The 22752-nt window shown below is 38.6% G+C and overlaps 1 protein-coding gene across 1 annotated transcript in view; it reads left to right on the top strand.

Annotated features, from left to right (window-relative positions):
• Window positions 1–22752, top strand: part of iqgap1 (IQ motif containing GTPase activating protein 1) — a 115899-nt gene that overhangs the window by 53831 nt on the left and 39316 nt on the right. Inside the window, exons 5-21 of the mRNA XM_061887740.1 lie at window positions 4744–4820; window positions 5427–5494; window positions 5872–5985; window positions 7791–7969; window positions 8697–8784; window positions 8858–9015; window positions 9096–9180; window positions 9252–9415; window positions 9711–9871; window positions 9951–10075; window positions 10185–10348; window positions 13460–13550; window positions 13717–13884; window positions 16993–17135; window positions 17209–17379; window positions 19550–19633; window positions 19703–19774. Coding sequence (XP_061743724.1) covers window positions 4744–4820; window positions 5427–5494; window positions 5872–5985; window positions 7791–7969; window positions 8697–8784; window positions 8858–9015; window positions 9096–9180; window positions 9252–9415; window positions 9711–9871; window positions 9951–10075; window positions 10185–10348; window positions 13460–13550; window positions 13717–13884; window positions 16993–17135; window positions 17209–17379; window positions 19550–19633; window positions 19703–19774 — 2112 coding nt within the window. The remainder of the gene's footprint in view (window positions 1–4743; window positions 4821–5426; window positions 5495–5871; window positions 5986–7790; window positions 7970–8696; window positions 8785–8857; window positions 9016–9095; window positions 9181–9251; window positions 9416–9710; window positions 9872–9950; window positions 10076–10184; window positions 10349–13459; window positions 13551–13716; window positions 13885–16992; window positions 17136–17208; window positions 17380–19549; window positions 19634–19702; window positions 19775–22752) is intronic.

Here is a 22752-nt window from a genome sequence, read left to right as displayed (position 1 = left end):
AATAATATCAAGATAATACTTACATTGGAAATACTAAATGTTAAAAATATACTGTATATCGGATAAACCTTTAAAAAAGTCCGTCCATCCATTTTCTAGCGCTTGTCCCTTTTGGGGTCGCGGGCTTTTAACAAAGTGCCTGCCACTTTTCTCGTCGTCTTTCGTAAAATCTTGACATCTTTTGCTTTTTTTGATTACGTCCCGGGGAACTTTGAATAAACTCTTATCCTTTTTGTAATTTGACGGTTCCAACAGCCTGAAAAACTGCAAGCATAGGACATTTTTATTTGAGAAAGGCACAATGCGGCCCAGAACTCTATGACTTCGAGACTTGCATAATTAATGAGCCGGACAGGACGTCAGGGGAATACAACCTGTATAGAGACAGCGTTACTAGGATGGCAACACAGATCCCTCTTGCGCCTTCTTCTTATTCTATAGAAGACCCTATGGTTTATAATTTGTTGATGAGTGAGTGCGACCGTGTAGGACCAAATCTATTTGTGTGGTCCCAATGTATTTGTGGCAGGCTCATCATTACTGCAAATCCGTGTGAAACGATAACAACATGGCTACTGTATAGTCAAACAGTAATAAAAAGTGCACACAGTCACTTGTGTGTACAAAGTACTCTAAGCTTCAAAATAAAAGCACAGCAACAAAAGATAGCAAGCATTTATTTACAAACCCCGTTTCCATATGAGTTGGGAAATTGTGTTAGATGTAAATATAAACGGGATACAAGGTTTTGCAAATCCTTTTCAACCCATATTCAATTAAATGCACTACAAAGGCAAGATATTTGGTGTTCGAACTCATAAACTTTTTTTTTTTGCAAATAATAATTAACTCAGAATTTACAACACGTGCCAAAGTAGTTGGGAAAGGGCATGTTCACCACTGTGTTACATCACCTTTTCTTTTAACAGCACTCAATAAACGTTTGGGAATTGAGGAAACTAATTGTTGAAGCTTTGAAAGTGGAATTATTTCCGATTCTTGTTTTATGTAGAGCTTCAGTAGTTATGAGTCGTATTTTACGCTTCATAATGCGGCACACTTTTTCGATGCGAGACAGGTCTGGACTGCAGGCGGGTCAAGAAAGTACCTGCACTCTTTTTTTACAAAGTCACGCTGTTGTAAAATGTGGTGAATGTGGCTTGGCATTGTCTTGCTGAAATAAGCAGGGGCGTCCATGAAAAAGACGGTGCTTGGATGGCAGCATATGTTGTTCCAAAACCTGTATGTACCTTTCAGCATTAATGGTGCCTTCACAGATGTGTAAGTTACCCATGCCTTGGGCACTAATGGACCCCCATCCCATCACAGATGCTGGCTTTTGAACTTTGCGTCGATAACAGTCTGTATGGTGCGCTTCCCCTTTGTTCCGGATGACATGATGTCGAATATTTCCAAAAACCTTTTGAAATGTGGACTCGTCAGACCACAGAACACTTTTCCACTTTGCATCACTCCATCTTAGATGATCTCGGGCCCAGAGATGCCGGCGGCGTTTCTGGATGTTATTGATAAATGGCTTTTGCTTTGCATAGTAGAGCTTTAATTTGCACTTACAGATGTAGCGACCAACTATATTTAGTGACAGTGGTTTTCTGAAGTGTTCCTGCGCCCATTTGGTGATATCCTTTAGAGATTGGCGGTTTTTGACGCAGTGACGTCTGAGGGATCGAAGGTCACGGTCATTCAATGTTGGTTTATGGCCATGCCGCTTACATGATTTTTCCAGATTTTCTGAACCTTTTGATGATATTATGGACGGTAGCTGTTGAAATCCCTACATTTCTTGCAATTGCACTTTGAAAAACTATTTGCTCACGCAGTTGTGGACAAAGGGGTGTACCTTGCCCCATCCTTTCTTGAGCATTTTTTGGGAAGCAGTTTTTATACCCAATCATGGCACCCACCTGTTCCCAATTAGCCTGCACACATTTGGAATGTTCCAAATAAGTGTTTGATGAGCATTCCTCAACTTTATCAGTATTTATTGCCACCTTTCCCAACTTCTTTGTCACGTGTTGCTGGCATTAATTTCTAAAGTTAATGATTATATGCAAAAAAAAATGTTTATCAGTTTGAACATCACATATGTTGTCTTTGTAGTGCATTCAACTGAATAATTGATTGAATATGGGTTGAAAAGGATTTGCAAATCATTGTATTTTGTTTAGATTTACATCTAACACAATTTCCCAACTCATATGGAAACAGGGTTTATACTAATTTTTATTTTTATAGAACGTCAACTACTGGAAGTACGATTTGCACATGTACTGTATGAAAGCTTTAGAACAGGGGTCTCAAACATGCGGCCCGCGGGCCAATTGCGGCCCGCACTTCGATATGACAATTTGATGTTGGTGTGGCCCACGAGTTTAATATGAAGGGCGCTTGAAAGCGTCATACTTGCCAATGTCCCCAATTTTCCTGGGAGACCCCTGAATTTTAGGATACCAATTATTTCGAAGCCCCTGTCGATATTTACCAGATCAACAATATTCAGAGATTGCCATAATGGCCCCGCCTTTAGCGCCCCCTACATCCTGAACTGACAGCGTGCAAGCCCATTTGTATGTTGCATCTGGCCATGTAAGACGCACGTGGGGTATTGCAAAATATATTTGATCAACAGCTGCACACGTCACACTAAGGGTGGCCGTAAAAAAAACTTTAACACTGTTACAAATATGTGCCAGACTGTGAACCCACACCAAACAAGAATGACACATTTTGGGAGAACATCCGCATCATAACACAACAATTACCCAGAATCCCATGCAGCCCAAATTCTTCCGGGCTACAATATACACAACCCTGCTACCACCAACCCCCCACCCTCCCTACTTGCGTCAGTTGAGGTGTTGTATCTGGTAGCCCGGGAGACTTCGGGCTGCAAGGTGTTCTGGGGATTTGTTCTCTTGTGTTTAAGTTGTGTTAGGGTACGGAAATTCTCCCAAAAAGGGTTTGTCATTCTTGTTTGGTGTCGGTTCACAGTGTGGCGCATATTTGTAACAGTGTTAAAGTTGTTTATACGGCCACCCTTAGTGTGACCTGTATGGCTGTTGATCAAGTATGTCTTGCAGTCGCTTACGTTGTTCTGCACAAGTCTCACTCAACATGTTATGGCGCCGGCACATTGGTTGTGTCATGTAAAAGCGTGCGCGATGACATGTAGTGGAGCAGTAGTCCTCTTTGAGGGGGTGCGCGAACCCCTGGAGGTACATGAAGGTATGCAAGGGGACAAGTGAGATTTAATAAAAACATTCAAAAAAGTAGCAGAAATACATAAATTCATTATAAATATGTTTATCAAATAATACTTCAATGAAATATGAATGTAAGTTCATAAACTGTGTTTAAAATAATACAACAATCCAACATTCAGTGTTGACAGCTAGCCTTTTTATGGACATGTTTCATAAATATTTATGTTAAAGACTTCTTTTTTGTGAAGAAATGGTTAAAATTAAGTTCATGAATCCAGATGGATCTCTATTGCAATCCCCAAAGAGGACACTTTAAGTTGATGATTACGTCTATGTCTAGAAATCTTAATTTATAATTGAACCACTTTTTTATTTTTCAACACGTTTTTTAGTTAATTTTATATCTTTTTTTTTAAATAGTTCAAGAAAGACCACTACAAATGAGCAATATTTTGCACTGTTATACAATTTGACATATTGCTGTATTTTACTTCGTTATCTCTTTTTTTCAACCAAAAATACTTTGCTCTGATTAGGGGGTACTTGAATTTAAAAAATGTTCACAGGAGGTACATCAATGAAAAAAGGTTGAGAACCACTGTTGTAGAGGACGTTAAAGGCAGTGCAGTCACGGCAGCCCTTAATAACGTCGGCCGGGTGAAAATTGGGAAAAATTCGGGAGAATGGTTGCACCGGTAGATTGTCGGGAGGTGCACTGAAATTTAGGAGTCTCCCGGAAAAATCGTGAGGGTTGGCAAGTATGTTGCTAGGGTGGGAAAGCCATTCATAGAAGGTGAATTCATTAAAAAGTGCATGTTAGATTTTTTAAGAAATCTTTTCTTGCGGCCCAGCCTCTCCCAATTTCTGCATCCAGTGGCCCCCAGGTAAATTAAGTTTGAGACCCCTGCTTTAGAATGATATAACTGCAGAAGCTTTTAGATAAGAGTATAACATATTAAAAGAAAACAGAACCATCTAATAAAATATACTAATAGAGGAAAACCATTTCAACAAACTGCATTGTTTGAAAATTTTAACTACAGGCTGAAAAATGCTTTATTACCCATTCTCGTTATATCTCGGGCCAAAGTAACACGTATGTGTGCAAACAATGGTTAGTTTTGCTTCTAATTATGGTTATGTCGACAATCGCTTATGCCTTTGTTTCAATATTGTAAACTCCAAGATGCTCTTGATGCTGGGTCATCGCTGTGTGTGATTGAGAAATTGACTTCTCTTTTCCAACAGCGGACACTGTTATCTTTGTGTGAATGAGACAATGTAGAATATAAGCACTCTGAGTACCAATGATTGTCTTAAGGCAGAGCCTTTGCATTCATTTCATGCAGCCTGGTCATGGTTTGTCCTACTCGATCTTAAGTTAAGTGCTTCTGCAATGAATGTTCATATCACTTTTTGACTCCATTTATTCTGTGAATCGTTTATAGGATTGTTGTCTCATGTCCCCTTATTATTGCAACATAATTGATTCATTCAATCATTGATCTTGATGTTTCAGATATTCTACCCTGAGACTACAGACATATATGACAGAAAGAACATGCCACGCTGCATCTACTGCATACATGCACTAAGGTACTCACTCTGTTTGACTCACTTTCTTTCTGTCCGAATCACTTTGTCTGATTTTGTCCACTTTGTTATTCTGACACTGCAAATGAAGTGTCTCCATTAATTCTTATCTATCAGTTTAGTTTAGTAATTAGAGGTATTATCAATGTAAACAACTGTGTATCAAATATCAATAGCTGTGAGTGCGCAAAAGACTGTGAATTCTTCTGCAAAAGGTGAGAATAAACTTTTTATGAGGTGAACAGTTGAGTTTTACATGAGAACAGCATTGAATGTTATGGGACTTACACTATGGAGTTCTTTGTAGCAGTACAACCTAAGGTGAAATAGATGTAAGAACACTGTCTGGTTTGGTGCGTGGCAGTGTGTCATGGTGGGTTTTTTTTTGTTTATACAGGTATGTGCCTTCAAACCAGAGAGCCCAGCTTCATTCCACCAGAAATGTGTTCATAATTACCTTAAAAAACAAGCATTGTTGTGATTTTAGTTGGTTTTATTAACACTTACATAGCATACCACAACATACTTTGGACTGAAACTTCTGCACATAGGATGTTGTGCCCACTGCAAAATGCTGGCGGTGCTCTCATATTATTTCATCCTTTACAGCCTTTACCTGTTCAAGCTGGGCCTCGCACCGCAGATCCAGGATCTGTACGGCAAAGTGGATTTTACTGGTAAGAGTGTGAACCTGAAAACAAGTCTCCCTTTGTCTCCGATTTTGTTCACTCGTTTATGTTTCTACGAATGTCACCATATCGACACAGTTAACATGTACATGTTAAATTTGTCTGCAGTCTGTGCTTAGGACTCTGAGACCTCCTAGTTGGGTTTTAATATTTTCCAGCAAACCGTAGCACAGGAGCTTCTGTCAATGTGAAAGTCATTAGTAACTGTGAGAGCTTTTCCTGTGTCGGAGCAAGAATGCACATTATCACACATAAGCCAGGAACAGTCTGTCCTCGATATATCCAACTCCCTGACCCAGGCCCCCTCTAGTCTTTTCCCTGCCATCATGGATTTATTCCTTCTGCTTTGTCTTCTCTTTTCCCAGAGGAGGAGATCAACAACATGAAGAGTGAGCTGGAAAAGTATGGGATCCAGATGCCCGCCTTCAGCAAGATTGGCGGAATCCTGGCCAATGAGCTCTCAGTGGATGAAGCTGCATGTGAGAGTTGCTCAGATGTCACGGGAAAGGGGAGGCAAGAGGGCGGGATCCAATTAACCCAATGAATGCCAGTAGTAATCTTTTTGACATTATGTTTAATCAACGGTTTAATTAGCACTTTAACTCATAGAACCTAACGCTAATTTTGCTTAAAGGACAAAGATGATATACCCGAGACCAACACAAACAACACATTTCTGATGTTTTTATGATTATTTGCAGTTAATGTTAATGATGTGTGGTGTTACTTAATGTTACATTTGAGGGTTCATGATAAATGTAATATTTTTATTTTAAAATAACTCAACATGACATGTTTTTTGTGCTAAGTGAATTGAATTGAATGAAAGACCAATAAGTGGTACCTTAATTGGTTCTCTGATTCAGCTTGTACCTTAAAAACCATTGCCCATTAAAACTAATCCTGAAATCCATTTATTCTGTGCCAAATCACCCCGATTTTGCCTTTTTAACGTTTAGATAAGAAGTATTGTATCAAAGACAATACAATATAAAGTGCTAAAAACAACTACAGTACTTTTATGAAGTAATGTAATTATAAAGTACACCATTTAGTTTATGGAGTGGACTTCTACAGTATCTCCTTCAAGCTGCTTCTCTGTCAAACACACCATCAGCAGCTTCTTCATATTTTTAAGGATAAATCGCTGCCGTTTAGAAATTATTTCAACGTCCTAGGCTGGTGTTATAGACTTATTGTGCATCTGTATTCTATACTTCTTCTCAGCACTGTCTTTCGCACTCACTTGCTTTGTTCCTATGGGTGGTAAAATAAAGTTTTGTCAATATTTAGCTAGATAACTATTGCCACCAAGTAAGACCGAACGTTTTGGTCAGATCTTGCTGGGTTAATCGTGTAGCCATGCCAACTAGCAGTGAGAAACTTGTAACCCAAATATTTGCTCACAACGAGAAGCATAACAATTTGCAGAGACAGCTTACATTCCGAAAAAGTCATAGATGGGACACTGGTATCCTAAGGAACCAATGTTTATTAATTGAAAATAATTGAAATCATGGCTTATTAGTGTGTTGGTTATTATGACAAATACAATACGTCACATTAGGCTATTTTATGGCTAAAGTTGTTTTATATGACTTATTAAAGCATTACAGTTGTTAAAAAATTTAAAAGGACTTTTAATGGCAAAAAATGGTGTAACTAACATATCTTACAATACACACTTCCATTTTGTTGAAGTCATATCCAGGATAGTCACTTGACTGTCAAATGACAATCGCTACAAAATGTTTCCTGTATGTCTTAGGGAGCTAATAAATTCAAGTCAAGCACAGAGCTGTATAGATCTTTTCTTTTTTTTTGACATCTAAAGTGTTGATGACACACGTTTTTTTCGACTTAATTTCTGATAATCATACTAATTTAGGATGCGTATGATTCTCGGTATATCTATGCATTGGAGTATAAAGATGGGAGTGTTTCTTGGATAGTAAAATAGTAGAGAGAGCAACATTTACTCCATTTTCATCGCCTGTCATTTTTTTCTTACACGGCAAATATTGACATACAAACATAAAATGTGCAGATATGATATGTGGCCTCATAAAGTTCATTTATTGCATTTCTAAGGGTCATTAATTTAACGGCGTTCCATACAACCCGCAAGGAAGACAATAAAGATGATACTAGTGTAGTGGATATGATGACAAACCATGTTCTCAAGGTATAAAATACTTTCCAAAATGGAGTACCTGACAGGAAAGCCAGTGATGTTATCATCTTCAGTGAGGTTAAATGACTGATGAGGTTTCCCTTTCATCAGTACACGCTGCTGTGATCGCCATCAACGAGGCCATCGACCAAGGCGTCCCAGAGAGCACCATGGCTGCCATGCAAAACCCCAATGCCATGTTGGTCAACCTGGACCGCAACTCCGCCCACCAGTATCACAACATATTATACCAGGCCAAGGGGCAGAAGGTGGCCAACTCACGCAAACGGGTAAGATGTGAAAGTGCAGTTAATAGTGTGCAGATGTTTCAAATGACTACGATTGGAATGGGGACCTGAGGCTCATTTTGTGTAAAGAATATGAAGTGCATGTAACCAAGACTGAGGGTCAATTGAAGCAATGTCTTGGTTTTATTTAGAAAACTAATTTAATGTTAAACCTGCTGGAGGCACCAAATAAAGGATAACAGACAATACGCTTTGAATATGTTCTTTCAGCAAACATTTTAAATAATCTCTTTGTGTCTGTAGCAACAGTGGAATGCATCATATTTCCGTATTTAAGATGGTGTCATCTGTTTGCATAATTGGCCCTGGTGCATCTGCATGTCATTGTTATGAACGAGGGAGACAAAAAGTGAGCAAAAAAACAGGAAAAGCAAAACAAATGTGTTTACAAATACAAATACAATTTATTATTTTTGCTTTATTATGTGTTTTATCTTTGTCACAAGCTAAACAGAGTCGCTTGTGTGTGCTTTTAGATAGAGGTGTCCTCACAGCAGCATACTAAAGAATCCAAAAGTGCCTAATAAAACCGACAAAAGTTGCTATAACTGATAAATGGGTTCCAGCATATCACCTTTACCTTCTTTGGGTGGTTTCTTCCCCTGCCATCTGTATGTGTAATATTTTGTCATTATCAGTTAATGTCTGGCGAATTTAGGGCTACGTAAACAAAATGGAATTGAACTTAATGTGTGTTGTGCTTATTCAGCAAATGGAAAATGCAGGCGTTGAGAGAGATATCTACGATGAGCTTCTCACTCAGGCCGAAATCCAAGGAAATGTTAACAAAATCAATGGTGAGTGGTTTGTCTAGACTCAAGCATGTGAGTTTTCCGTAGCTGTAGTAAAATGTCAACATTTTCCCAACAGTACATAACGCCCTTAGCGCTGCTGAACAGGCTTTGCTGAGTGGGGATGAAGATAGGTTGTACGAGGCGCTGAAGGCCATGGGCATTCAAAACCTGCAGGCCCAAAACAAAGGCTGGTACTTGAAGCAACTCCAGGGTGAACGGGAAAACAAAGAACTGGTAAGATCTTTGCTGAGATATTTCCAATTTTTTATGAGTGTTTTTTCATTTTAATCTCATCCAGACACTGTCTTTATTAGGCATCTCCAGGCCATGCACTGACTAAGGATGAGCTGCAAGCTGGTGTTGACGTTGCTAATGAAATAGCAGAAGTCTCCAGGAAGAGTATGAACACATATGGTGTAACGTAATATTGACTTAAGTTCAAGAGGCTTAAAACAATTGTGTGTGTGTAGTGTTGAAGGCAGTGGAGCGGATCAATGCTGCCATTAAGGGCGGTGTACCAGAGAAAACTGTGCAGGAGCTGATGAACCCTGATGCTCAGTTGTCTGAAGTCTACCCCAGTGCTGCTGATCTTTACCAGAGAGAGCTGGCCAGCCTGCAGCTGCAAAGTACAGAGGTACCTTTTACCAAAACACACATACTTGCACAGAGTTGTACCACGGTGAAAGAAAAGTTGCAAAGCAAAGTTCGCACAGGTGCTAGAAAGTCTATACATTTTCTACCGCAAGTCCCTTTCGGGGTCACGTGGAATACTGGAGCCGAGCCCTGCTGCATTTAGGTACATACTGGACAAATCCACACCGCATCGCAGGGCCAACACAGATAGACAGACAACGTTTACACACATTCTTGCAATATATCTAGCACAGCTGTGAATGAACTATGGAACATTTGGGTTGTCTATGTTACAGGGCTCTCTATCCCACCCAGAGCTTCTTGTTGCCGTTGAGATGTTGTCTTCAGTGGTGCTGATGAATGAGGCCATGGACGTTGGAGACCGAGACACAGTATGGAAACAACTGTCCAGCTCAATCACTGGGCTTAGTAATGTGGAGCCTGAATATGCACAAAGGTCTGTACACACCTCAGGGGTATTATAGTATTATCATGTTGTTACATGGACTGTAGTGGTGTGGCCCTGTGTAAATCAGGTACATTGATGAGTTGATACGTCTTAAGGCAGCAGCCCGAGAGGATGGTTGCGATTATCTCACCTGGAATGACATTCAAGCCTGTGTTGATCAGGTCAACATGACTGTGCAAGAGGAACATGAACGTAAGACACTCTAACACAGGCCTGATGGGAATTGACTGGACCAACATTCTATGGACAGTACTGTGAACGATATAGTTCCAAATTTAAAAAGTAGATTTCTGTATGCTAGGTATTGCAGCTATTGGATTGATCAATGAGTCATTGGATGAAGGGGATCCCATGAAGACTTTGGCCATGTTGCAGAATCCGTCAGCTAAGCTTACAGCTGTAGACCCAGCTGTGGCTCAGCACTACCATGACAAACTGCTGGAGGCCCGAAGGGAGAAGGCTCACGTAAGACAACTATAAACATGCTCAGAATAAGCACAACATTGCCAGAAAAAGTTGTATTTTAGCAAACAAACCACCTCCAGAGTGCTTGATGGTCTATTAGAGACGTTTTCATATGAATGCATTTAAAACAGTGAAATGTGTCTCAAAAGATAGACATGTTTGAAAATTCTAAAAATGTAGCTATTTGCCCACAATGTTAGATTTGTTGTTTGCCTGCCTTCCTTCCAGGTTTAGGGTTAAGCTACCACTCAATTACAGTGTGAATGGTTACTGAATGGCCATTTGACTATATGTGTGACCTGTGATGTGACTGGCTAACAGTCCAGGATGTAGTCAGCCTTTTGCCTAGCTGGGAAAGGCTCCAGCTCACCCGTGAATTAGTGAGAGAAAATGACCTATTTATGCATTAAATATGAATTAAAATCACATCAATTTCGATCACCCACTGCATCAATCCATTAAAATTTATTTAAAACACCAAAAATCTGTCAACTCAATAAACTCACAGTAATGGAAGTTACTTATCTAGACTTAGGTTAACTTAGGTCACCACTTTCACTTCTTGAAATACAATGCACGGTTACTGCTTGCTGTGATACCTGGCTATACGGACATAATTCTTGTGTGTACACAGTTTTGTAGACTAAACTAAAAGTGTGAGTCACCATGAATGTTTGATCACAGTGCTTACACACACGTCATGTGCAGCCATATAACGCAGCACATGATTCAGTCTAATGATGTCATGCTGTCATCATCCCTCCCTTTCACATCCTGTCACACAGACCGTGCAGATTGTATCAATGCGTGACTTCCATTAGTTTTATTTGTGCAACTTTTACCATTGAACTATTGCAGACTTATTGGCCGGTGTTGTGTTTTTATTTTGCGAATCCATGCCATATTTGGTATGGAATTCTGCCGCAGCAGAAAACATTTCCCCTCTCACAATACCGTTGAATATCTTCCTAAATACGCTCTCTATATTTTTCAGAGCTTGGGCGGTGTTGGGTTTGTTTTTGTTCCCCCCAAAATACAAATAAAGGAAGTTGCTTATCTGGGTTGAACATTTAAGGACTGCCCACTTGGTTGCAAATATCAACAGCAGCTCTCATCTCCTCTTAAATGAATCATATGGAGAATCACAAAAACTGGGGAAAAAGTACTCTGAACCCCCATTTGTATGCCTTTTTGACAGAAATTAGCAATCAGGGTTTTCTTCCATAAAGGGGCAGAGAGCTAACCGTTACTTTTGATTGGCTAGACACTTGTGCATAAATGCCATGTTTAAAAACAGAAGTGTGGTTATAATAGTACAAAATAGTATTTTAACAGGCAGAAGGGTCTAAAAATCAAAGCAAGAGCTGAGGTTTCAGGTAATAGTTGATCTGGGGTCAGATAATAAACCAGATCAACCGGCTGCTGTTTGTTTCTAAATCGCTACCTTTGCATGAGTTTTAGACCAGCCCAAAAGCTTTGATTGTCTAGGTTGAGCAGAGACAAACGGTTCCGCTTGGACTCAGCTGATGAAACAAGCGTCCTGAAGGCTAGTTGCAACCATAACATAGTGACCCGTATTGTACTTATCTTGTGCTTGTTTTCAGTTGTGAGTTTTAGAAATATATTTAACTTCCCAGGCCGCTCTACTTTCACATCCTCTTATGTTGCATGAAAAGTTAGTTTAATGTAACAAGCTTGTATGTGACAGTCGTTGCAACACCCTTTCAGACACCACACCCTAACTGGGTGGTTCCTGTCAGCAGTCGTTATTCACAGTCTGCAAATACTACTTATTAGAAACACCCACTGCAAACATGCGCTGATCAGGTTGCCTTTTATAAAGATAGAACTTCTTTGACTGATGCTGCAGATGTTAATAGCTGCCTGCCCCCTCCGCCTTGAGATCAGGTATCAGTCTGACTCACCCGCCCCTTCCTCACACACACACCTTCCCTCTTCTGCCCTGCAGCCTAACAAGAAGGGGCAGGACTCAGAGGGAGGGAGAGGGCTGAAACCAAATGAGGTGGCTGTTAGTGCAGATGTGCCCCATATAGAGAAGGAGTCCGCCATCTGGATGCAGTAAAGGGCTACTACAATAAACTGCTGCAATATACAAATCGAATTGCTTACTTTCATCAGTACATTCAATACTTAGGTATCCTTTGGATAATGCGTATTTTTGCAGCGTTTGATTATAGAGCAATAAATGGTTTCAAGTTCCACCCTAAGTCAAACATACTTTTTTAATTGTATCAAGTAAACATTATATGTTTTTACAGTGACAAAACTCACCTACCACTTCATTAAGTATTTTGCAGACTATAAGTCGCAGTTTTTTTCATAGATTGGCCAGTGGTGTGACTTATACTCAGGAGCAACTTATGTGTGAAATTATTAACACATTACAGTAAAATATCAAATAATATTATTTAGCTCATTCACGCAAGAGACTAGACGTATAAAATTTCATGGGATTTAAGCGATTAGGAGTGACAGATTGTTTGGTAAACGTATAGGATGTTCTATATGTTAGTTATTTGAATGACTCTTACCTTAATGTGTTATGTTAACATACCAGGCACCTTCTCAGTTGGTTATTTATGCATCATATAACGTACACTTATTCAGCCTGCTGTTCACTATTCTTTATGTATTTTAAATTGCCTTTCAAATGTTTATTCTTGGTGTTGGGTTTTATCAAATAAATTCCCCCAAATAATTCGACTTATACTCCAGTGCGACTTATATATGTTGTTGTTTTTTCCTTTATTGTGCATTTTCGGCGGGCGCGACTTATATTCCGGAGCGACTTATACTCCGAAAAATTTGGTATACTTATTTATAATTTGTGCATCAAATATGCTAAAACCAATCCAATGTAAGTGAAATAAATGCTCAACTATCTGGACAAAACATACTCATTTTGTGCTTGTGTTAGGCCTCATTTTGGACACCACTGACTTACTAAGTCTAAGGTCAATTTTGTAGCATTATAATGGCAGACAATCAGCTACTTGTATACCTAATGTTATGGCCTGTTGTTGTAGCTCCTAATGTGTGTATGTGTTTGTGTGTGTGCACTCTTGACCATACTTTCCAATGTCCATCCAGGAGACACAAGATCCTTCTGCTGTGCTTTGGCTTGATGAGATCCAGGATGCTATTCTGCAGGCTAACCAGGACACAAAAGACGCCTTGCTATGTAGGAACACACTCTTTTGTTCATTCAATTTTTGGGGGGTAATATCCCCTTGAAATTCAGCATTTTGTTATCAAGGGGGTCACTAAATTTATCTCACATTAATTTTGAAAATTACAAAATACACACTGTTTATGTCCATTTTATAATAATGCACTTGTGTCAACAGTCTCTCAGGCCATCCACGACATAAATGAAGCGGTGGATAGCGGCGATGCAGCTCAGAGCCTCCCCGCTCTGCGTAACCCTAGCACAGGACTTTATGGGGTCACTTCTGAATGTGCGCAGACGTACCAGAATGACTTGGCCAAAGTCAAAGAAGAGAAGAAGAAAGACGGTGAGGACACAATCTAGGGGTGAATGTGGTTAAAAATTTTATAAAATGTTTTTCAGCTACTGTATAGATTAGATGAGTTGTTAAATCATAGCCTATGTCTCATTTTGCACACTTCTTTACTTTGAATGCATTGTACATTGAGAAGTATATTAAAATACATTGTGTCCGTCCCCAATGTTGCAGTCAAAATGGTAAGTGTAGTACTGGACACATATCATTCTTAACAGTTGCCATTTTAGCAACGTAGTGGGACGAGGGAGGGACAACCAAACAAAAAGTGATGATTGAAGCAGAAAGTACACGTACGCAGAAACAAGTAAAGCCATAACAAATTCATGTTTATTATTGTATAATCAAGATCCCTGCAAACGTAGATGATGGAGTGAATCCTTTATCCATGTGCGTGTCAACATATTTGGACCGTCTGAAATAAAAAATATTAGACATATCGTCTCTTTAGCATTTCCTTTTTACAATTTTATAATTGCTGAATGATTTAATGGGATTATTAAACAAATTCAATCGATTCATTTTGGTATTTACTAGCGTTTTTTTATGTAATTTGTGTTTTGCATAGGAAATATATTAATAATGTAGGCGATATATTAATAATATTTCTCATAGGGTAAGGCTATTCAGCTGGCGGTGCCGGGGACCAAATCCGGCCGGGCAATGACAGCATACAGGCCCATAATTTCAGCTCAAATCTTGGGACACAAATAATTTTGTTGCAAATTGTCTAAATCACGAGTGGTCCTTGTTTATTGAGGAACTTGGACCACTGTAAACTTACAGGCAGATCCTTGAATTGAAATTTAAACTTTGCAAGCAAACATAAAACGCTCGGGTCCAACTTAGGATTTCCCTAACTGAGGCATTCCTCGAGGCACCCCTTTGAGTCCTCTCCTTTTTTGGCAGTTACCATTTTTTGTAATGTGAACTAAATTGATGTAGCTTATTTACTTCAGATGCAGTCATCCATCCATTTCTACCGCGTATTCCCTTTGGGGTCGCGAGGGGAGCTGGTGCCTATCTCAGCTACAATCGGGCGGAAGGCGGGGTACACCCCGGACAAGTTGCCACCTCATCGCAGGGCCAACACAGATAGACAGACAACATTCACACTCGCATTCACACACTAGTCAGTAGTCATTTATTCAACTTATTTAGTTATACTAATGGTGTTCCCAAAGGTTGCATTTTAGGTCTGTTTCATCATTTAGGTTATTCAACTGGTTCAGTTAAAAGAAATTGTGAGAAACTCACATTTTTACATCAGATTCCTAAAAACAGCACTCTGGTGAGTACTGTCATAGAGATGATCTTTGACTACATTTTTTGAAGAAGGTCCTTAAAAACAGCAGAACGCTCCGGTAAAAAAATAAATCCATCAAAATTAAATGTCTACTGTAGCAGACGCTGGTTCTCTGTAGTATACAAAATACGACTAATAATGAAGGGTTCTGAGTTTTCCTGGAAATGTGGCCCCCAACACAATTCAGTTGAAATTCCTTGTCATATGGTACATATCTATTAAAAAATATGTCTTGCAATGTGCATTTTCTTGCATCTGGATTATTCCAGACGCACCATCACAACACCGCAGCGCCTCCCATAGAATATCTTTGGCATGCTTGAAATAGACTCAGTTTTTCTAGATCGTGCTTCAATATAGCACAGAAAAGATCATACACAATATAAATTATGTACTGCAATTTTGCATTATATGATTGAATGGGTGAGCAGTAAAAGAGTGTCCCATGGGTACACGCAAAAGTCTTATTTAAATAGGGTCGTCTGCACCGCTTTTGCTTTTTTTATCAAATGATATCAATAATACACACACTTTTATAGTTTGCACAGTCTATTTACATGTGTTATTTGGGATATTTGTAGATCAGGCCTAAAGTCTACACAGTATGCTTACTGAAGTGTATTGGAAGTATTCGATTTGAGACACAATGATATTCTTCAGTCTGAATACTTTAAAAGGTGGTACCAGGTAGTAGCTGATGTGTTGGGATGACTAGTCCTGATTTACACCTACAGTAGACTCGTTTAATGTCCCACATAATCTTAAAACCTATTTAAGTCAACCCTGTCTGAATTCAACCAACTGATCAATTCTCCCGCTCCACTGTGCTCGTCTTACTACTAGCAAGTGCCCGCTTAAGCCGACGTCAACATTAACGGTCGACCACTTTTGTTGACATTGAGATCCAGACCAGCATGGGAAATGTGTGTATTTCATCATGTTCTCATCATCGTTATTGCAAAAGCAGAGTTACCAAAATTGTCCAAATAAATATAAACAAAAAAGATGTGAAACTGCAACCTTCAAAGCTTTCACATAGGACCAATGCAGCCATTTAAAGTTTGAAAAGTGGAGGAAAATGATGTAACCAAACTGCTTTAAATCCTTTATTATCGCTCATTCTCACACATTTCTAGACAAATTATGTACAAAAGTAAATGTGGAAGTAAGGGCTATTTTTGCTCATGTTGTAAAACATCTTGGGCTTCACGGTGGCAGAGGGGTTAGTGCGTCTGCCTCACAATACGAAGGTCCTGCAGTCCTGGGTTCAAATCCAGGCTCGGGATCTTTCTGTGTGGAGTTTGCGTGTTCTCTCCGTAAATGCGTGGGTTCCCTCCGGGTACTCCGGCTTCCTCCCACCTCCAAAGACATGCACCTGGGGATAGGTTGATTGGCAACACTAAATTGGCCCTAGTGTGTGAATGTGAGTGTGAATGTTGTCTGTCTATCTGTGATGGCCCTGCGATGAGGTGGCGACTTGTCCAGGGAGTACGCCGCCTTCCGCCCGATTGTAGCTGAGATAGGCGCCAGCGCCCCCCGCGACACCGAAAGGGAATAAGCGGTAGAAAATGTATGGATGGATGGATGTAAAACATCTTGTGTTGATGGGAGTCGGCCAATCTGAGGGATGTTGAGTAAAACCAGTTCCACTCTGGACATAAGAGAGTGGGTCCGGATTCATCCAATAGAACATTTGTGTGATCAGACACTGAGGTTCTGGACAGGGCCTGACATACTGTACTAACTGATTTTTTTCATATTTTCATTTTGCTCTTTGTGGTGATGATGTTCAGGTGATAACGGGAGTGATTGGGTACAACACTGGGTGAAGGGGGGACACAACTACTTTTACAACATGAATACAAAGGAAGGTACCTGGGAGGAACCAGTGGGCTTCCTACAAAACAACACTCAGCTCAACAAGGAAGACATTCAGGTATCTTCCTCTAACTGTGCAGCTCCGCATCATACCAGCTGTCTAATATTAATTTTTTCCTGATCCGCCTCAGTCTGTTGTTTCGGGGGTGACGACAGCTTACAATCGAGAGCAGCTGTGGCTGGCGAATGAGAGTCTCATCACCAAGCTCCAAGCCCGTTGCCGTGGCTACCTGGCGAGGAAAGCCCTAAAAGAGAGGATGCATTTCCTAAAATCTCAAGAGCCAGCTGTTACACGCATACAGGTAAGAAGGACGGGATCATGTAAGGCGCTCACAGATTGCTTAAAATACAACATCAAAGCACAAAATGCTCTATACTGTACTTTTTAATCCATTATTTAAGGCCGTAGTTGCAGTAGGCTATCTGCCACCATTCCCCCTGCCTCTCCCGGCCCCCCGGTGGCCTGCGCTCACACTGAGCAACCCAACGAGGGCCCGTTCGCTTGTCCTCTTGGCCGTAACCACCATTTAGGGAAAACCGATGTCATGCCCTCTGTATTTGTTTTAAGTGGCAAAAAGAATATAACTGACTGCAAATGTACTTTTGGTTGGACATCTTCTGCGCTGTACTGTATAGTGCCTGTACATCACCATGCGGTGGATCATCCTGTCACAATACACGATCTATGGTCGTGCACAGCCGGCTACATTTACAGCTACATAACACAATGAAGTACACTTTTACTATAATCATCATCAGATCCGAAATGTTTTGGTTTCACTTGAATGAAATTGATGTGAAAAGCTGAAATTGATCCTCCTCTTGGACCAGCAATTTCTGACCTCTGTATTTGTCAAATTCTAGTTACGACCCTGCTTGTCCCATTACTTAACTGCGATTTCTCGGATTTTGTGGATTTTTTTTTCTTATTTCGAGTGATTCGGATTATTTCTACTGTGAAAGGTGCCGGCTGTTATAATTACCTGTGAGATATTTCTTTAATATGCACACAAATGTAGTCGTGCATGAGCTAGTATGATTTGGGTTTAAATTTTGAATTATTTATAGTCTTTAGATTGTATTCATGTTACAAATCGTTAGTTATCATTGATCAAATGTGAGGAGTGTTTGCAGTCCTATCATTGTGATTCAGCTACATACAGATTCAGTTACTATAAATTAAATTAAATCAAACTTTATTTATATGGCACTTTTCATACACATGCAAGTGGCAAACACAAAAGTGCTTTACCAAAAAAAAAAGAAAGAAGAGAAAAAAACAAAAGCCTACAAATGCACACACACACTCTCACACAGCACTATTGATAATAACAAAACATGGTATGCCACTGAAAATGAAAGAAAAAGCCACCTTTGATGGCATCCACACTGGAGAAAAACAACGCCATGTAAAAAATAGTATGAAACATACTATAAAATATAAGTACAAATAAAATATAAACATTAATAAGTAATAAAAATGTAACATTGAGAGTATAGTAGTATTAATAAATAAAAGAGAATACAACACAAAAGTAAAAAATAATATTAAAATAAAACTTGAGGCATGGATCTTATTTTTTTTACTGAGAATAATAAACATTTGAAAATATGTAAATCTTAAAAACAAATGGGATGGTCTAAAAGTTGTAAGGTTGAAATAGTGTTACTAATAACACTACAAATTAATACACTATAGCACAAAGCTGGCACAATGTTTTGTCTTTAAATACGTAAAAATATTATTTTGAGCTTTTTTTTAAATTAATTTCTATTAAAAGTAGAAACAATCTTTGTTAAAAAAAATTGATTTTACTCCACTGTGTAATATTTGTGGGTTTTCTCATCATGTAAGGATTTAATTTTCATTCTAGTCAATAAATTAATGTTTTTGTGGCCTAGTGGTTGGAGTGTCCGCCCTGAGATCGGTAGATTGTGAGTTCAAACCCCGGCCGAGTCATACCAAAGACTATAAAAATGGGACCCATTGCCTCCCTGCTTGGCACTCAGTATCAAGGGTTGGAATTGGGGGTTAAATCACCAAAACTGCTCCACTCACTTCCCAGGGGGTGAACAAGGGGATGGGTCAAATGCAGAGGACACATTTCACCACACCTAGTGTGTGTGACAATTATTGGTACTTTAACTAAATTAACTTAACTTTGTTATATAGACCTTAATCACAGGTGTCTCGAAGGGTTGCACAAACCACGATGACATCATTCATCTCGGTCATGACTTGGAACAGCTAGCACTTCCTCCAGACTGTTCTCTCCAGGGATTATCGGTTACCGTCTGGTAATCTGTCTTTGTATGAAAGGGGGGCAAAAAAGAAAGAGAAGTGGCAGGTCAACAGGTTTAAAACAGAGTTTATTTAAATACTAAAGTATTATGATGAGTTTTAATGTGGGACTTAAAAATGATTCCACCGAAAAATTCCTCTCAGGTAGATCACTGATTATTTTATTCCAGGCTCATTGGAAAGGCCACAAACAAAGGAAGGATTTCAATGAACGGAAGAAGTACCTGGAGGACCATAGTGACGATGCTGTAAAGGTAAAAACATAATTTAAACACAATCAGAAGCAAAAATTGAGCAGAACGACCTACTTTTGTTTCTTTCAGATCCAATCAATGGTTCGGATGCATCAAGCACGTAAAAAATATAGGGATCGTCTAAAGTACTTCAAAGATCATGTGAGTATACCTTTTATGATTTGTGATTAAAACCCAACAGCCATGATATAATATATAAAGTGAGTACATCCTTTACATTTCAGCAGCCATTTTTTAATATTCTGAATTTAATTTAGGGTAATCTGTGTACAGCTTGGGAAGCAGTATGGTCAAGATCAGGATGTATTTGTTTTCTAAACACTTACCAACTTCCATTAATGATAACTATATCAATAAATTCTGTTTTTGTCCAAAAATGTTTTTATTTAATAACACTTGTTGTAGAGTGAGGTTAATACAGCAAGCAGGACTTGGTTGAGTTTGAATTCACACAGGTTTGTTATATATATATATATATATATATATATATATATATATATATATATATATATAAATATATATATACAGTGGGGCAAAAAAGTATTTAGTCAGCCACAAATTGTGCAAGTTCTCCCACTTAAAATGATGACAGAGGTCTGTAATTTTCATCATAGGTACACTTCAACTGTGAAAGACAGAATATGAAAAAAAAAATCCAGGAATTCACATTGTAGGAATTTTAAAGACTTTATTCGTAAATTATGGTGGAAAATAAGTATTTGGTAACTTCAAACAAGGAAGATCTCTGGCTCTCACAGACCTGTAACTTCTTCTTTTAGAAGCTCTTCTGTCCTCCACTCGTTACCTGTATTAACGGCAGTAGTTCGAAATTGTTATCTGTATAAAAGACACCTGTCCACAGCCTCAAATAGTCAGACTCCAAACTCCACCATGGCCAAGACCAAAGAGCTGTCGAAGGACACAAGGAAAATAATTGTAGACCTGCACTGGACTGGTAAGAGTGAATCTACAATAGGCAAGCAGCTTGGTGTAAAAAAAAATCAACTGTGGGAGCAATTATCAGAAAATAGAAGACATACAAGACCATTGATAATCTCTCCCTTGAGCTGGGGCTCCACGCAAGATCTCATCCCGTGGGGTCAAAATGATCATGAGAACAGTGAGCAAAAATCCCAGAACCACACGGGGGGACCTGGTGAATGACCTGCAGATATCTGGGACCAAAGTAACAAAGGTTACTTACCATCAGTAACACACTATGCTGACAGGGAATCAAATCCTGCAGTGCCAGACGTGTCCCCCTGCTTAAGCCAGTGCATGTCCAGGCCTGTCTGAAGTTTGCCAGAGAGCACATGGGAGAATGTCATGTGGTCAGATGAAACCAAAATAGAACTTTTTGGTATGAACTCAACTCGTCGTGTTTGGAGGAAGAAGAATACTGAGTTGCATCCCAAGAACACCATACCTCCTGTGAAGCATGGGGGTGGAAACATCATGCTTTGGGGCTGTTTTTCTGCTAAGGGGACAGGACGATTGATCCGTGTTGTGGAAAGAATGAATGGGGCCATGTATCGTGACATTTTGAGCCAAAACCTCCTTCCATCAATGAGAGCTTTGAATGGTTGACCAAATACTTATTTCCACCATAATTTACAAATAAATTATTTAAAATTCCTACAATGTGAATTCCTGGACTTTTTTTTCACATTCTGTCTCTCACAGTTGAAGTTTATCTATGATGAAAATTACAGACCTCTGTCATCATTTTAAGTGGGAGAACTTGCACAATTTGTGGCTGACTAAATACTTTTTTGCCCCACTGTGTGTATATATATATATATATATATGTATATATATATATATATATATATATATATATATATATATATATATATATATATATATATATATATATATATATATATATATATATGTATATATATATATATATATATGTATATATATATATATATATATATATGTATATGTATATATATATATATATATGTATATATATATATATATATATATGTATATGTATATATATATATATATATATGTATATGTATATATATATATATATATATATATATATATATATATTTTACAGGCCAAAAGTTTAGACACACCTTAATTTTCTTGACTATTGTATATTGTCACTGAAGGCATCAAAACTATGAATGAACACATGTGGAGCTCTGTACTTAATAAAAAAGGTGAAATAACTGAAAACATGTTTTATATTCTAGTTCCTGCAAAATAGCCACTCCTTACTCTGATTACTGCTTTGCACATTCTTGGCATTCTCTCGATAAGCTTCAAGAGGTAATCACCTGAAATGGTTTTCACTTCACAGGTGTGCCTTATCAGGGTTGATTAGTGGAATTCCTTGCTTTATCAATCGGGTTAGGACTATCAGTTGTGTCGTGAATGAGAAGGTGTGTCCAAACTTTTGACCTGTACTGTATGTGTATAAATAAATACATATATATGCCATATTATATGTCTATACATTAGGGTCGTCCCGATACCAATATTTTGGTACCAAAATGTTTTAAAGTAATCGGTACCCCAAAAATGTTTTATTTTTGGAATTATTTTACCAAAATAATCTTGAGATACATTAAACATACGGTTCTTATTGCACTCAAAGAACAATTTTAAAAGATACAAATTAAAAGGAATTAAACACATTGGGCTTTTCTTACTGCAACTGTAATATAGACAATTTACAAAATTGTATATATTACATATAGCCTAATCTAGGATTAGATTAGAATACAATAGACAGTTTAATGATTTATGGTTGCCAATTTTGGTCTGTGCTCTAAGACAAATACAATACTATGGCTGAAACTACAAAGATAAGACATTTAGAAGGTAAAACACACATTTTTAAAGATAGAACACAACTTGTAGCAATTTGTTCCAAAATTCAGTAATTTCATTACCATTAGTAAGCGCTATGTGGGCGGGTTTAAATCTGCTGATATTTTGCATCAAACTAAACAGCTGTGTGCGCGTCTATGTATCTGTATGGGCACAACAGGGGAGCTGAAACTCATTTTGTTGGTCTGGATGATTGTTATTTTAAATGTTTACCCGAGTTTGAAGCGCAGGTGGCGAGGCATGTTTTAAAGCACAGCTTGCAGCGTTGT

Source organism: Nerophis ophidion, linkage group LG25 (genome assembly GCF_033978795.1).
Source record: "Nerophis ophidion isolate RoL-2023_Sa linkage group LG25, RoL_Noph_v1.0, whole genome shotgun sequence".
NCBI lineage: Eukaryota > Metazoa > Chordata > Actinopteri > Syngnathiformes > Syngnathidae > Nerophis > Nerophis ophidion.
This window is presented reverse-complemented; position numbering and strand designations above follow the sequence as displayed.